This window comes from Schistocerca cancellata, chromosome 9 (genome assembly GCF_023864275.1).
Source record: "Schistocerca cancellata isolate TAMUIC-IGC-003103 chromosome 9, iqSchCanc2.1, whole genome shotgun sequence".
Classification (NCBI taxonomy): Eukaryota; Metazoa; Arthropoda; class Insecta; order Orthoptera; family Acrididae; genus Schistocerca; species Schistocerca cancellata.
In genome coordinates this window covers 206,442,918-206,460,371 of record NC_064634.1, presented here as the reverse complement: position 1 = coordinate 206,460,371, position 17,454 = coordinate 206,442,918, and the positions used below count along the sequence as shown (strand labels likewise).

General features: G+C 37.5%; 1 protein-coding gene across 8 annotated transcripts in view; it reads right to left on the bottom strand.

Annotated features, from left to right (window-relative positions):
* The window catches only part of LOC126101564 (bifunctional 3'-phosphoadenosine 5'-phosphosulfate synthase), a 375,366-nt gene that overhangs the window by 53,927 nt on the left and 303,985 nt on the right, over positions 1-17,454 (bottom strand). For 3 of the 8 annotated variants that reach the window (XM_049912203.1, XM_049912206.1, XM_049912205.1), the window contains 4 exons: positions 11,489-11,518; positions 7,570-7,684; positions 1,133-1,368; positions 707-845 (listed from right to left, as the gene is read on the bottom strand). In XM_049912203.1, coding sequence (XP_049768160.1) covers positions 707-845; positions 1,133-1,368; positions 7,570-7,684; positions 11,489-11,518 — 520 coding nt within the window. Of the gene's footprint in view, positions 1-706; positions 846-1,132; positions 1,369-7,569; positions 7,685-9,011; positions 9,130-9,205; positions 9,356-11,488; positions 11,519-17,454 lie in introns of those variants that run through there. The other 5 variants (XM_049912204.1, XM_049912208.1, XM_049912207.1 and 2 more) reach the window with 3 other exon arrangements.

The following is a 17,454-nucleotide window of genomic DNA, read 5'->3' as shown; positions in this document are numbered from 1 at the left end:
TAGTTTTTCTGCTCTTTCGTAGCATCCAGTTGGGTAAAGACATTCTAATCCTTCCTAATTAAGGGAGACAGTGTGTTTCCCCTCCAAAAATGGGACGGTGATCAATTCTGGTGTCAAATACTCTCAAAATTATGTTAGTGGATATACAAAACTCAGTCACAATTATCAACTATATCTTTCATATTCTTCTTCTCTTTAGTTTTATTTTTTTCTTGTTTACACATTTTTCTCTTATGGTCTCTTTTCATCAATATTCTGTGATTTTTTTCTGATTTTTTGATATCATCTCTGACATATGGTATTCATTATTCACAATTCAATATTAGTAATCTGAAAATTGAAAGTAAACTATGCAATATCATGTTATTCCCAAGTCGTACCCTCGATGTTTTGCCTTCCCTTATCCAGAGTTTAACTTTTTATCTTCCAATTGTAAATCTTTCATCTATCTCTTATTATTTTCCAACAATTTAATAAGACAAAAACTTCAATTTCAAAATATGTTTATTTTCATTCTCTTTAAGCTGTTTTAGTTTTGGTGAAAATAAAGAAGCATTCTTCTGCTGTCTTATAACTTTCTTCATTTTAGAATGATATAGCTTACATTTAAATACATCAAACAATGGAGAATAATATTGCGACACATGCAGACAGAAAAAAAATTGAAGCTGGAAAGTTAAAGTAAACACGTAATGTCATGTATTACCTTTAATGCTTCCCTGTCTAGCTTTCTTGTATAAACCCTTAACATCACGTTGTTCACATACATTCAGCGGTGTGTCAACAAAGACTTCAAAAAATGGCAAATCACTTTCCTTGTGGATTTTACGTGCCATTTCTCTGTCCTGTAATGTATGGTAAAAGAGATGCTAATATATTTTTTGAAATTTCCATGTGAAAAAGTCATGTCAATTTCAAACTGAATACACCAGACCTGGGCTATGAACACAAAAATTAATAAAAAATAATGCATTTCAGAACTTCACACATAAAAAGAAGTTTTTGATGTCTTCATTGTACCTTTGTCACCACAGAATTGTCTTACAACAATGGAAATAGTATTGTATTTTAATAACATATTTCATTTTTATAAAAACTTTTGTTTTAAAAAGACATTAAGTTATAAACTTACAGCAGAAAATGGAGAAACAAAACTGCATAGTGCAACAACTCCACTGTCAGCGAACAACTTCGCCACTTCAGCCACCCTACGAATGTTCTCTTCACGATCTTCCTTGCTGAAGCCTAGATCTTTATTGAGGCCTGTTCTCACATTGTCTCCATCAAGACCATATGAAGGTATACCTCGTGAGATGAGGTATGCTTCCAGTTCAAATGCAATAGATGTTTTTCCTGCTCCAGACAGTCCTATGGGAAAGAAATTTATATTAGTGTGACAGCAGACTAAAACTAGGAAAAATTCAACATTAGTAACAGGGTTATTGAAGACATGTACCTGTATTAAAGTCAGAATATCATTCATGTTCAAGATTAAATTACAACAATAACAGTATGAAGATAACACAGCCATATTTTTAAATTGAGCTATTTGGAGTGGCTGTTTTTCAATTATGAAGTTCATTTTAGAGGTGAGCAATAGCCTGCTTCTATTACTGCTAAATACATCTCCTACAGAAATCTTGGCTGTTACAAATATGATATGATGGAGTTGAAAACATGTGAAAATGAAGAAGTCATTAATTTGTATGGAATTATTTTGGCAAATGATTAAAATACTAACGGAGCACATTTTATGATTAAAACTTGAAGCCAGCTCATTAGACTACCACCTAGCCAGTACACTCAGCATATCTGTTCTCATTTTGTAAATATTTATTGTATATGCTTGTTTTCTGATATGTTCCACATCACTGTGGAATAATTGGAATGAAAGTACATCTAATCTAATCTTTGAGAAGATATTGGACATGCCATCAAAACCAATTGAGTGTAGATTTTGTTTTATAATATGGGGGATTTTAATTGGTGTGCCTGGATCAAGACACAATGTTCTGGAAAATTTTGGGGAACACGTAAGACATGCTGAAACATTGCTAAATGCCTTCTCTGGAAACTACCAAGAACAAATAGTTTGGAACCTTGCTCATGGTGGAAATATCTTGTATCTAATGGCAACAAACATACCTGATGTCTTTGGGATGTCCACGTCAAAAATGGTATCAGTGATCATGACAACAATGATTACCAAAGAACAAAGGATGACTAAAACATTCAGAAGGATATATATGTTCAGTAAACCAGACAGAAAATCGATAATGTCATATCTCGATGAGGAACTTGAAACTTGAACAGGGCAGGAGCATATAGAAGAACTATGGCTCAAGTTTAAAAGAATCTTTAATCATGCACTGGATAGATATGTACCCAGTAGAACAGTTTATAATGGGAACAACCGCCCATGGTCTACAGTCACTGTAAAGAAACTTCTAAAGAAACAGGGAGTACTGCGTAATAGGTGTAAAACAAAGCATAGGGCTATAGATAGAGAGATGCTGAATGAAACGTGTTTGGCTGTCAAGGGAGCAATGACTACCTCAGCAGAATATTGCGAAATGATCTTTCACAAAGCCCAAAGAAAACTGGTCGATGGTCAGGCTGTTAGTGGCACCAAAGTGAGTGTCCAGCCCTAGTGAATGAGACAGGAGATAAAATTGAGGTGAAATGCTTAACTCCATTTTCAAATGTTCTTTTATGAAGGAAAACCAAGGAGAGTTGCCCCAATTTAGACCTTGTAGCACTAAAAAGACGAGTGAAATTTTAGTGTCAGTGATGTTCAGAAACAGCTGAAGTAATTAAAACTGAAGAAAAGTGTAGGGCCCAATGAAATCCCTATCCAATTCTATATAGAATTTGTGGCCGAGTTAGCCCCTCTCCTAACTACAATCTATCATAGATCCCTCAAACAACAAAATACGACCAGTGGTTGGAAGAAATCATATGTAATAGCAGTCTACAAGAAGGGTAGTAGGAGTTATCCACAAAACTACCATCCAATATCTCTCACATCAATTTGTTGCAGAGTCTTAGAATGTATTATGAACTCAAACATAATGAGGTATCTTGAACAGAATGACCTCCTCCATGCCAATCAGCATGGATTCTGTAAACATTGATCACATGAAACCCAACTCGCACTTTTCTGACATGACACACTGAAAGTTTTGGATCAAAGCAATCAGGTAGATGCAATATTTATTGATTTCCAAAACACATTTGACTCACCTGTGCTTGTTGTCAAAACTTTGATCTTATGCAGGTGATGCAGTTATCTGTTATGAAGTACTGTCTGAAGGAAGCTGCATAAATATTCAGTTAGATCTTGATAAGATTTCAAAGTGGTGCAAAGATTGGCAACTTCCCTTAAATGTTCAGATATGCAATATTGTGCATTTCACAAAATGAAAAAACATAGTGTCCTATGAGTATAATATTAGTCAGTCAAGTTGGACTTGGCCAACTCGTACACATATCTGCGTGTAAGACTCTGTAAGGATATGAAATTGAATGAATTCTAAAATATTGCCCAAGGGCATAGGACCCCTACCAAATATGACTAACTGTGCATATTGAATATATGCAGGAAAGGGCAACACGAATTGCCAAAGGTTTGTTTGACCCATGGGAGAGGGTTACAGTGGTGCTGAAGAAACTGAACTAGCAGACTTTTGAAGATAGACTTAATCTACTGTACGCTGAGAAAGTCTATTGACTAAAGTTTTGAGAACTGGTTTTAAATGGCGACTCTAGGGATTTACTATAACCCCCTACATATTGCCCACATACAGATTTTGAGGACAAGAAAAGAATAATTACAGTGTACACAGAGGTATTCAAACAATTATTCATCCCCCAGCTCTACACATAAATGGAATGGGATGAAACCCTAATAACTGGTACAATGGGAGAAACCCTCTGCCATGCACTTCACAGTGGTTTGCAGAGTATGGAAGCAGAAATGGATGAAGATGTAGAGAGGGCACAGGAACTAATAAGAGAACAAAGCTTGTTGCAAATGTTTATGAAGTGGTTATTGATTACTTCACGTATTTCTCTGTGGTCAGAGACAACCCTATCCTCATTCTTAATGTATATTATTGTCTGACCCTTGCTTTTCTTACCAACTGTTCTTTTATTGCTTCCCACATGGCTTTAGGTTTATTCCTAGTGTTGACTATAATTTGCAGGTTGTAGTCTCTTGGCTTTGTGAATAACTTGAGAATTTTTTATACAGTCTGAAATAGTCATGAAATAATCACTATATGGAGTTCTGTTGTATACAAGAAACTATTTTTTACTTATTTTTGTGAGATATTTGTATTTCTAAATTTAATTATTTCTGCATTGGTGCTGTATAGATGTAAATCTGAAAGGAGATGCTACATCATAACAGTACTGCGGAGTACCCATCAGTTTACTTATTTTAATGTCAACATGACAGGCATTGTGAACATCCATCCAGTCAGCATTGTGAAGCAAATGTGTAAGTGTGGAGTTCCTACAATATTCTTATTTCCCACAGATACTTGTTTCTATAAATGCTGGTATGTCTCTGCTTATATGTGTTTGGCATGGCTATATTCAATATCAAATAGTTACTATCAAAAGTACCATTAAAATAATGTTTAATGTACATGACAATGAGTTGTTGGTATTAAGAAAACTGTCAATAGTAGAGGAACTAGCAGGTTTTATTCTTCCAGGTCTGTGGTTCATATTTTCCATGTTATAGCATTTTAACACATACACTAGTTTTTGCCAAGCTGCAGACTCTCTTCAATCAAGTATGTTAATGTCACCATATAGCAAAATATTAGAGTACTTTGAGCTGTACACTTGGATCACGTGTCTAGTTTTGAAATGAATACTGGTAAGCTACTATCAGGTGATCAATAGAATCATATAACTAAAAGCTTAATGAATTTAATGTCTACTACTACATGTTCAAATGTTTTTGTAGTTCAGTTGTGTGGTTTTGAGTGCTGGATTACAGTCTACATTGTCTCTGGCAAGAATCAGACAGTCCCCCCCCCCCTTTTTGTCACTTCTACAGAAATGATTAGTACAGAGGTAGCCTGGAAGGGAAAAATAGCCAATTTCATCATCATACCTGAATCAATGCTTAGCTACACAAAGCAAATCTACAGCTTTTGGATGGTTTCTAAGTATATTTATAAGTCTCAACTTTTGTTTCTTATGCTTGGCAGATTTTTGAAGGAAAAAGGCTGTAATATGATAATGGAATTTCAATAAATATGTTTTGACTGGCATACAAACTAGACACTACTGCTCAATGATCAGAGACATTGATTTATGCTGCAGTCTTTGTAAACACCTACAACTATTAATCAAGGGTAAGTGAGAATAATATGTAAAAAGTGCAGCATTAGTACTCCTTTCATCTTCCATGTAGAAGTAAGGTGAAATGATATCTGGAAATATAGCAAGATTATATCCCAATTAATTTTTCTGTGTAACAATACTGCACTGTTTCATTTAATGGGGATGATGTGGATCAATATCTGATTAATAAATTTTATAAGTGGTTTTACAGTTGTTTGCCTGTTCAGCAGGCTAACTATTGTATTATTCATGAAAAGTTCGCTCGAGTCCACCACCTGACAGCTTTCTGAGTATTTCTTGTGAGAACAGGTGAAGTAAAAGATCTTGCAAATCAAACAATTTGGATTATCTGGAAGTAACAATTTCTACTGTACTCATTAATCTTTTGTTCATCAAGTTTCATTGGGCAGTTGTGAACATACTAGTTTATTCAAAGAAATGTAAAACAGTTACAGAAAATTTTAATGTCGCACATATCCTCATTTGAATTGTATTAATTAACAAAGAATCAGAATAATTAGAAATAGTGATTTACCTAGATCATGAATAGAAACAGAATAAAAGCAGTAATAAAATCAGTGGCTAAATATTTCAGAAGATTTAGGGACCTAACCTGTATGACATTCACAAATCTACTAGCTTTGAATTCAAAAGTAGTTTACAATGTATTTTTGTCAGCCCATAAATCAGTGCACAACAGCTAAACAATTCAGAGAATACAATATACTTGGATAGATAAAAAAATCTACTCATCAAGCAGCAGCAAGAGAAAACACATAGAAGTTAAGGAAGACATTAAGGAAAGGTTGACTGTTGTGATCTGCACTGGGTGAGGTTTGAAAACCAGACAGCTTAAAGGATGAAGGTAGGGTAATAGGCAAGACAGAGATTACTGACAAAACACTGTGCAAGAGTTAATAAGAGTGGGAAGCTAATTGCATAATATGTGGTAGAGGTGGGGGCAGGGAAACAAAAGCATTGGTATGTTGATAGAGATGAAAAACACACACACAAATTTCAAGCTTTCACAACCCACGGTTGCTTCATCAGGAAAGAGGGAAGGAGAGGGAAAGACGAAAGGATATGGGTTTTAAGGGAGAGGGTAAGGAGTCATTCCAATTCCAGGAGCGGAAAGACTTACCTTAGGGGGAAAAAAGGACAGGTAAACACACGCACACACACACACATATCCATCCGCACATATACAGACACAGGCAGACATATATTCGTCTTTTGCTTCCCATTAACATTCAATTAAAGGATAAGTATTTTTTTCTATTACAGATACTGCATGTTTCTTGAGGAACAATGGGAAAACTTTAACAAAGATTGTGAAGAACTGTGCATCGACACATGATGGAAACATGCATACATCATATTTTGAATCTCTGAATTCCAGTCAGGAGAAGATGTTAAGTGGTTAACAAAAGCAAAACTGAAAATGAACAAAAAATTAGCACAAGGCATTGTCCAGAGAATGTGACTATTGCAAGACGGATGACATGTTTTGAGTGCTTCATGTCTTAAAGATTTATGCAGGAAGAGAAGAAACTGTCTGAAGATCAGAAGAAATGAGATATTTCTGGAATTACAGCTATGAAGACACGATAGGAAATGACAAATGAAATCAAGAAAATCATTCACCAATTCATCCATTCAAAAACCTGCTTCATAGGAATACAACCACTGAAAATCTAAAAGTAAGCTGTAAAATAAGAAATAATAGGTAAGCGCCATGAGTGAATGACATTTCAGTTGGTTTGTTTGAAACAACTGCAATCGAGACCTTTTTTTGTCAACAGTCTACAGACTGGTTTGGTGTGGCCCACCACAAATTGCTCTCCTGTGCAAACATTTTCCATCTTGGAGTAGCAGTTGTAACCTACATCCTCAATTATTTGCTGACGTATTCCAATTTCTGTCCTCCTCTACAACTTTTATCTTCTACAACTCTCTCTAGCACCAAGGAGGCTATTCTCCAATGTTTTAACAGATGTCCTATCATCCTGTCCCCTATTCTTGTCAGTGTTTTCCATATCAAGACTGACATATTTTACATTATTATTTTTGCTTGTACTTAGACACACATGCAGCATTCTACACAACCATGTAAACTGCAGCAAAACTTTGAGCCAAAATACAAGGAACAAAAACTTATAAAAGTGGTAATGTTTATTTGTTTCATATACAACTCAAATGAGTACCAACCTGTGAACCACACAGTGCATCCTCGGAAGCCTCTTAGGTTGCCAAGGATCTGACCGCGCTTGTCCCTTGACACATGATGTTTTTGCTCTGTGACATTTGTGGCCACTTGCAAAGCCTGTGTACATGCAAATAAAGAGAATTATTATAAGCACTTTCCTGCTGTTATATCTTACTGCTACACTCATAGACAAGATCAGATAAGTACAGAGAACACATGGAAAAGAGTAATAATACTGTGCGGAGATTTAATTAATTTTCTATGATACCTTATTTTTTAAGTTACTACATAACACTTTTTATTTAGTACTATGCAAAACTTTGGCTAATCAGATTTTCAAAATGTGTTTCTACCACAAAAGTTAAGAAGTGAATAAAATAGCATGTAAACTATGTCTACAAATTTCATGCATCAGGAAGCAATATGTTTATTTTTTATACAGGGTATGCAGTTTATTTGATCACAAAAACAGAGTATCCATTTTGGATTAAAGTAGAATAACATAACACAAAGATATTTTGAACAAGAATAATTGTGGAACTATGGCTTTTAATCAGATCAACTGTTGGTAGAACTCTCTGCAAATTACTTATAGACTTTGTTGAAGTAAAGTTGTGAAAATTCCACAGGCATCAGTGTGGATAAAAACAAGAAACAAACATGTAATAGCCTTATGCAGTTGCATTTGGGAGGATGACAGCTCAAGATCATGTTCAGCTACTCAGTTTTAGATTTCCTATGATTTTATGAAAAATAGGACACAGCTGATGTCTTTCTCCACTCCAAGCTGTGGTCCATCTGTAAGGATTGTAACATAAGACCCTAACCTTCTTTCTGTTTCTTCTATGAGCAATTGTCTGGTCTAAGTACTCACTGTTATAACCGTTCTTATGACAGAGCTGCCTTACAATTCCCCATACTAAAGGTTAAAGACATAAAAATAAACTGATACAAAGCATTAACTGGATCTATAACTTCAAACTTAAGTACTTCTACTTTTTCTTTTGTTGCTTAGAGACATTGATAGCACATTTTTGTCTGTTGTTATCACATTACTGTAGTTTATTAAATTTATGAACTCTTCCACAAATAATTGTGACCAAAAATGTTATGTGTCAGTCCAGCTAGAAAATAATCATATCTAATATTCCTGACATGCACTAACAATAGATCTCAAAACCCATTTGATGACAGTTGTGTGGGTAGGTACTGCATAGATGATGTCATTTGTGTAGAGCAGCAATGAGATTTATGTAAGTGTCAATGATATTACATGTGCCAAACTAAACAAATCAACAAACGTTATTTCACAGTGAGATCAAATGGCAACACTCTAGAAATCAAGTTCTGTAAGACACTTATGCATACTATCATCTCTTTTAACACCCTATACAAATAATAGACACCAAAATGCAACACTGCTAACACACCAGGAGGTACACACATTCATGTTGTTGCTGTACACAGAAGATCAGAAGTTTGTTGGAATTTTGTAAACAAAATACAGTGAAGCCAGTACTGCTTCAGCTAACTCCTGTTTCCTCAAAAAGGGAGTCACTGGGTGTTGGTCTCTCCACAATCTAATCACTTGCAAAGATAAGTGACAAAAGGGCCACCTGTCAAACAGTGACTACACACCTTCTTGAACATCTTGCTGCTGCCTCAGAAGCTGCACTGGCTCGCCTGTGAGCAGCCACTAACTGAGTGTAGAAGCTGAGGACACAGCTGGTGTGGCAGGGAGGAGAGGAAGGGAGGGGAGGGAAGAACAGTGGTGGGAGGAGGCTACTGCAGGAGTGACCCACATCAAGGACAGCCACACATATGTGACTAACAGCAGTAGACTAGGCATTAACATCCTGCCCCTCAGGCCTACAAGTGGCACACAGCAAAGAGTTTAAATCTAACCTACGCAGATTCAACTTATGTAATTTCAAACAAGCAAGAATTACCCGCTGTTAACACTAACAGACGCTAATGGTCATGCATTACAAAATATAGTATAAGTAAAATTCCTTGGGCTCCAGCTGGATAATGGAGTGAACACAAAGATCAGTTAAAGAAGAAGATCAGCTCAACATATTTTGTACTTAAAAGTATTGCTAAGTGTGCTGGCTTTAAGACCAGGGTGCTTGCTTATTTTGCAGCCATTAAAACCATTTTAGGTGATGGAATTCTTATTTGCAGGAAATGCAGCTAAAGAAAATTTATTTATTCAGGAAAAGTCAAGTGTAAGAAATTTATGAAAACAGGTAACTGTACATTTTGCAGAAGATGTATCTAATGCCTTAGAAACATTAAACTCACTTATCAATATGTTCTTTCCTTAATGGTATTCATTGCTACAGCAATCTCAATGTGAAAGTGTAAAAAAATCTCATGAACCCTATGAAATTTCATGTCAATGACTTGAATGGTGTATAAAATGTGGCAAGCAGACTGTAATAATGTGCTGTTGTCTTTGGGAATCTGTACTGAGAAACTGATGGAAATTCTGGAAGATATATCAAACTGCATGTTACGCCAAAACTTATGTAAAAAAAAAGCTGTCAATAAACAACATACGGCTGTCATATTACAAAAAGAAGGAAGAAATGAGTTCTAATAAATTTGTAAACTTAAATAATCTCTTTTTTACGTGGCTATAACAGGATAATTCTCCTGTTGAATGAAATGTATTGGTCAATGAAACATTTAACCTTCATCTGCCACTCAATCACTGTAATTTATTATCCTGGTTAATGGCTGTTATGAACTTTCATCTATTTTCCAGTGCCATATGCATGCAATTAATGAAGAACATTGACAACATCAAAATGAAAAAGAAAGCATCTGATAATCAACTGCCAAAACAAGATACATAAAAACAAAAATGAACAAAGACATGGAATATCAGATTTCCGCAAAAGGCATTTCGTGATCAGATGTCACTTATCACCCGTGCTTCCAGAGGCATTGTGTGATTGTGCCTATTTTGACAATCTATTGGTAGCTGCCTTTCTTCTGTTCTATGCAGTGAATTCAACAAAAGCAGCACATTTATTTCAACTGTTAGTATGTAACAGTGTTGATGCAAATTATGTTTAGCAATTATTATGATGGATTAAATTAACTCAGAAGCCAGTAATTGCCTTAAACCACTTTTAAATAAATTTTGACATGCACGAGGTAATAAAAAGAAATTTCTACTATGTCTGAGATATTATGAGCTACATAAGTAAACCACGGCCTCTCATTCTATTACATTTTCTAAAGTTTTTGCATTGAATACTAACAAAAATGAAGTGCTAGTTCAGCAAAGATCTGTTCTGGAATGTCTTTCTTGTTGTTAAAATAAGCAACAAGACTGCAATGCACAGGAAATTATATTAACTGAGTGATACTATATTTTGTGAGTTCTCCACAGTTTCATGCAAAAAAGGAACTATTTGATATTAATTTTATGTTTCTACTCTTTTATGCAAAAATTTCTTCACATTTTTCTTTTTGTATACTCAATGATTGCAGTGATGCACAAATGGCAGATACAGGAATAGCTGAATGTAGAACTGGAAAACAGATAAGTCACTCAACAGAGTAATGCCCATAGGACCTGACTGGGTGCCCATTAGGTTCTATTTATAGCATGCAGAGGAACTAACCACTCATTTTTACCTTAGGTTAGTGGAACAACATAATGGTGCCATGGGACTAAGAGAGAGCAGTAATGATGTACTATTCACAAAGCCATGTACTATAGCTCTAATTATACAATCTCATTTCAAATTTGCCATTGCTATACCTTATGACAATTCTCACTACTGTTTTTCTATACGAAAGGATGAAAGAGAAAATTCTACTATACAGCCAAACACCAAACATGCAGCATGCATAGCATAAAATTATATACAGCCACACCTGCATGCTGTGTCATGTCTGGCTTACCCATGCTGAGGTTGATGATGCATAGAACCCCTAGAAGAAAAATAAGCATGTCAGTGAGTTTCTTTACCAGCATTGCACCAATGAACATATCACTCGTGGGTTAACATAATTCTGTATTAAAAAGAAATTGCCCGCATCTCGTGGTCGTGCGGTAGCGTTCTCGCTTTCCACGCTCGGGTTCCCGGGTTCGATTCCCGGCGGGGTCAGGGATTTTCTCTGCCTCGTGATGGCTGGGTGTTGTGTGCTGTCCTTAGGTTAGTCAGGTTTAAGTAGTTCTAAGTTCTAGGGGACTGATGACCATAGCTGTTAAGTCCCATAGTGCTCAGAGCCATTTAAACCATTTTTTTTAAAAAGAAATTATAATATGCTACCAATGTAATACAATAACAAAATTTAAATGACATCAGCGGATGAAGCTTTCATATTAAAAACAAGAAATGACTCAGGTTAGTGTTTTAATTTAAGTAATGATCTACGTGTATTATCCGCACAGGCAAACTTTCAAAATGCCAGTTTCCAGCAAACCAGTACTGAAAATTTACATTTCCCAAATCATAATATGTTTTCTTGGTTCATAATGTCAAGGTATCACTTTCAGACATTATGGAGTTCATACTGGCTCTCTAAGTAAGACCGTGTGTAATAGATTTTCACTGCCAATTATCCTGTCAGAGAAAATCGCCTCACACTACTAGAATGTAAGCGAGATCAGATCAGGGGGAGAAAAGATAATCTAGCCTCAATAGATTTATTTAGTATTTTAGGTAACACTTATTGTGATTTAAACACAAATTAAAGGGGCAGGAATTAAAGTATGGCTATCAAGTTCACACTTGGTACAGTCTTCATAGTGGACACACGATATTTCAGTGATTCAATTTATGTACTCATCAAATGAACATTTGTGACAGTTTAATGATGTGACAGTTGGGACTCAAAACGTAGATCCGTGTGTTTGTGAACAGTGTTCTTGCACTGAGAGCATTCTTCATAAAGTGATTGAAGACCTTGTCTATAGTGTAATATATAATATTCACTGGCAATATATGTGATATTTATTTTTGGAAGGTATGTTAAGCCACTGATTCCTTTTATGAAGTAGAGTACCCAAGTATCTTTGACAAAAGAGCACTCCTGGAGACAGAAGCTAAGAGGAAGACACTACCAGGTTGCAACTTTGAGTAGATACACAAGGTGTGTTTGGAGAGTTGAAACAGAAGAGTGGGCAAGAAACTGGACCTGAGAGTTCACTCGGCACCTACAATCAGTCAGTCACAAATACTCAAGGTGATGTGTTTCTTCAGTGAGTGGATACTTCATGTTCAAGAACAGATACACTCTTGTTTCATGAACAATAATTATTAAAAGGAAGAAATGAGGATTAGGATATAACACATCATCAGTAATAAGTTCATTTGAGATGTAGAACAAGTTTGGTTTGGATGATACTGGTATACCAAATTGGCAATAACATTCTGAAATAAACCATCCCAACATATTTTTTTAAGTGATTGAGGGAAACTTAGGAAAACCTAATTGTGATTAGACATGTGGAGATTTGAATCCCTTGCCTCCTGAATGCGCTTCCAGTGTCTAAATTACTGTGCTCCTAATAAATAATATCAAAGTTACACAAATAAGATCTGTGTAATACAGCCCCAGGATTCTCCAATTCATTGGACAATATTCCAGAAAATTTGAAACATCTTAACTTCTATCTTAATTGTCATACACTACAAAACAGCAGCTATTTTTAAGCACATATCTAGATTTTTTAAGAAAGAAACAGCATTCCCCTTATGTACATGGCCAGCCAGACATGGTCTGAAGATCTGTATTCACAATCATAGTGCTGAAACACTAATGAGTGTGAGTGTACAGTTTAATTTTACATCTTGTAAATTATAATGTTACAGTTGTTCGAGTTTGTTCCTGTAACAACTCATAATTCAGTTGCATGGCACATGTACTTCTCAAATTTTCAGACAAATGCTTTCCAAATGATGTGTTTCTCAAAACTGCAATTTCTTGGAAGTTGTGCTAGAGTGATGTGTTAAGCACTGATACAAATAAATTATTAGTTCTCATCATCCCCTGCGCACATTAGGCTTTGCCTGTTACACCTTCTTGTAAACATTAGTCTCAGCACTTTCATCTGGTTTTGAGTCTCCCTATGCTTCTATGACCTATTGTTTTATATTTGTATAGACATTTGGTAGTCTCGTCATCCTCCACCTACTGATGTGGTTCGCCATTTCCTTATGTACCCCTCTATTTCTTCATTTACAGATATTAATCCAGATTCTACTCTTATTTCTTTACTTCAGTTTCGATTATCTCATGTGTATTGCAGTGTATGTCTGAGAAATAAACACACACAAACAAAATCCAGATTCCAGATTGTTTTATTCCACCTGTGAAGGATGGTGGAGTTTGTGTGATGGTTTTTGCTCTCAGGGGAAAGACAGATGCCGCTTATAGGAAAATTGTGACAGACCTTTGGAAGAAACATGTGGTTGTATGAATATCAAGAACTCAGATGGCAAGCCAGTACTAAATAAAGTAGGCAAAGATGAAAGATGGAAGAAATATACAAGGGCTATACAAGGGAAATGAACTTGATGGCAGTATCATAGAAAGGGGGGAAAGATAAACTTTGCGATTTGAGGAAAACTTACACAATGAAAATTTGCCCGAATTTTCATATTGAAAGTAAGAATGGGAAATGGGAAATGGAGTATGAAATTGTCCAGCGCGAGATCCAGTTTTGCAAAAAGGCATTTAATTGCATGAAAGTAATGGAGGTAATTAAGAAAAACTTAATTAGTGATCCGAGCGGAAAATGAAATATTTTAATAATAACTGCTGCTAGCTATGTATATGATACGTTAAAATGTTCAAGGTCTAGCTAATTTGCATAAAAAAGTTACAGTGACGTGATAGTTGATTTTTAATTGGGTTCCTTCGAATCATCTATTAAATTCGTGGCCTTTCGAGAACAGAAAAAGCTAGAAAAGCAAATGAGATGTCAGTAAGTTCACGTCTTCAAGTCGCAGCTATTAATTGTGAAAAAAGTTGCATCGGTGTGATATCTGATTTTTATACTGGCTTCCTTCACATCAAGTGCTAACTTTAGGAAATTTCGAGAAAAGAAGACACTATGAAGGCGACTTATCTTTAGAAAAAATATTTAAAAGAGCCAGTCAAATGTTTTGGGTCAGGATAATATTGAAAAAAGTCAGTCAAATGTTTTGGGTCGGGTTGTTTGGGGGAAGAGACCAAACAGCGAGGTCATCGGATTAGGGAAGGACGGGTAAGGAAGTCGGCTGTGCCCTATCAAAGGAACCATCCTGGCATTTGCCTGGAGCGATTTAGGGAAATTAAGGAAAACATAAATCAGGATGGCCGGACACGGGATTGAACCGTCGTCCTCCCGAAAGCGAGTCCAGTGTGCTAACCACGGCGCTACCTCGCTCGGTCAAATGTTTTCTGCAATGATTTGCCTAACGTAGGAAACAAAATAGATTACAGAGACATTTGATATGCTTTTGAATGATGCTCGAAATTATGTTCTTCAAATGAGGTGTCAAATTTTCTCTATTTTATTTCTTACCTTTAGGCAAAATATTTGATCGGTTTTTTTTAACTTTTTCTTTTAATGTCGTGTGTTGATCGCGGCGAATCTCGTCCCCGTGGGGGGTGCGGTGCAAACACTAGACAACGAGTGCTGCTGCTCTGTGCGAGGGCTGGGGCGGCAGTGAAACGCGCTGGAAAGTGTGCCAGCAGTTAGCTGCGGGCGCCGCGCGGCCTCCATTCCTCGGGAAGGCCACGGCCAGCGCGGTAGACCAAAGGCTGACAGTGGCGCGAGGCGCGCTGTCAATGCGAGGCCCTCAGGGGGACGGTAGTGCAGCAGCCCAGCACCAAAAGATTTCACTCTCAACCTCTCCTTCGTGCACTGTCTGCTTTTATATTTACAGGGCCACCATAAATTATCTTTACACTTTCAGACTTTAAAACCTACCCTAGACGTAAAACTGTACTAGATACACAATCTGACCAAATGCATCAGGACACCCTTATTAATACGGAACTGACCACTGGATGTTACAAGAGACGGACCCGCCAGCATAAAATGATGCAGGGAGTATCGTGTTGTCAGTATAGGGGCAGTAACAGCTGAATGGGCCGATGTGGAGAGCTCAGTAACTTCGAACGTGGACTATACAGGGTGTTACAAAAAGGTACGGCAAAACTTTCAGGAAACGTTCCTCACACACAAAGAAAAAAAATATGTTATGTGGACATGTGCCCGGAAACGCTTACTTTCCATGTTAGAGCTCATTTTATTACTTCTCTTCAAATCACATTAATCATGGAGTGGAAACACACAGCAACAGAACGTACCAGCGTGACTTCAAACACTTTGTTACAGGAAATGTTCAAAATGTCCTCCGTTAGCGAGGATACATGCATCCACCCTCCGTCGCATGGAATCCCTGATGCGCTGATGCAGCCCTGGATAATGGCGTATTGTATCACAGCCGTCCACAATACGAGCACGAAGAGTCTCTACATTTGGTACCGGGGTTGCGTAGACAAGAGCTTTCAAATGCCCCCATAAATGAAAGTCAAGAGGGTTGAGGTCAGGAGAGCGTGGGGGCCATGGACTTGGTCCGCCTCTACCAATCCATCGGTCACCGAATCTGTTGTTGAGAAGCGTACGAACACTTCGACTGAAATGTGCAGGAGCTCCATCGTGCATGAACCACATGTTGTGTCGTACTTGTAAAGGCACATGTTCTAGCAGCACAGGTAGAGTATCCCGTATGAAATCATGATAACGTGCTCCATTGAGCGTAGGTGGAAGAACATGGGGCCCAATCAAGACATCACCAACAATGCCTGCCCAAACGTTCACAGAAAATCTGTGTTGACGTGATTGCACAACTGCGTGCGGATTCTCGTCAGCCCACACATGTTGATTGTGAAAATTTACAATTTGATCACGTTGGAATGAAGCCTCATCCGTAAAGAGAACATTTGCACTGAAATTTGGATTGACACATTGTTGGATGAACCATTCGCAGAAGTGTACCCGTGGAGGCCAGTCAGCTGCTGATAGTGCCTGCACACGCTGTACATGGTACGGAAACAACTGGTTCTCCCGTAGCACTCTCCATACAGTGACGTGGTCAACGTTACCTTGTACAGCAGCAACTTCTCTGACGCTGACATTAGGGTTATCGTCAACTGCACGAAGAATTGCCCCGTCCATTGCAGGTGTCCTCGTCGTTGTAGGTCTTCCCCAGTCGCGAGTCATAGGCTGGAATGTTCCGGGCTCCCTAAGACGCCGATCAATTGCTTCGAACGTCTTCCTGTCGGGACACCTTCGTTCTGGAAATCTGTCTCGATACAAACGTACCGCGCCACGGCTATTGCCCCGTGCTAATCCACACACCAAATGGGCATCTGCCAACTCCGCATTTGTAAACATTGCACTGACTGCAAAACCACGTACGTGATGAACACTAACCTGTTGATGCTACGTACTGATGTGCTTGATGCTAGTACTGTAGAGCAATGAGTCGCATGTCAACACAAGCACCGAAGTCAACATTACCTTCCTTCAAATGGGCCAACTGGCGGTGAATCGAGGAAGTACAGTACATACTGACGAAACTAAAATGAGCTCTAACATGGAAATTAAGCGTTTCCTGACACATGTCCACATAACATCTTTTCTTTATTTGTGTGTGAGGAATGTTTCCTGAAAGTTTGGCCGTACTTTTTGTAACACCCTGTATACACTATCTGACCAAATGTGTCAGGACACCCCTATGTAGTACGGAACTGACCGCTGGATGATACGAGAGACGGACCCGCCAGCATAAAAGGATGCGGGGAGTATTGTGTTGTCAGTAGAGGGGCAGTAACAGCTGAATGGGCCGATGTGGAGAGCTCAGTAT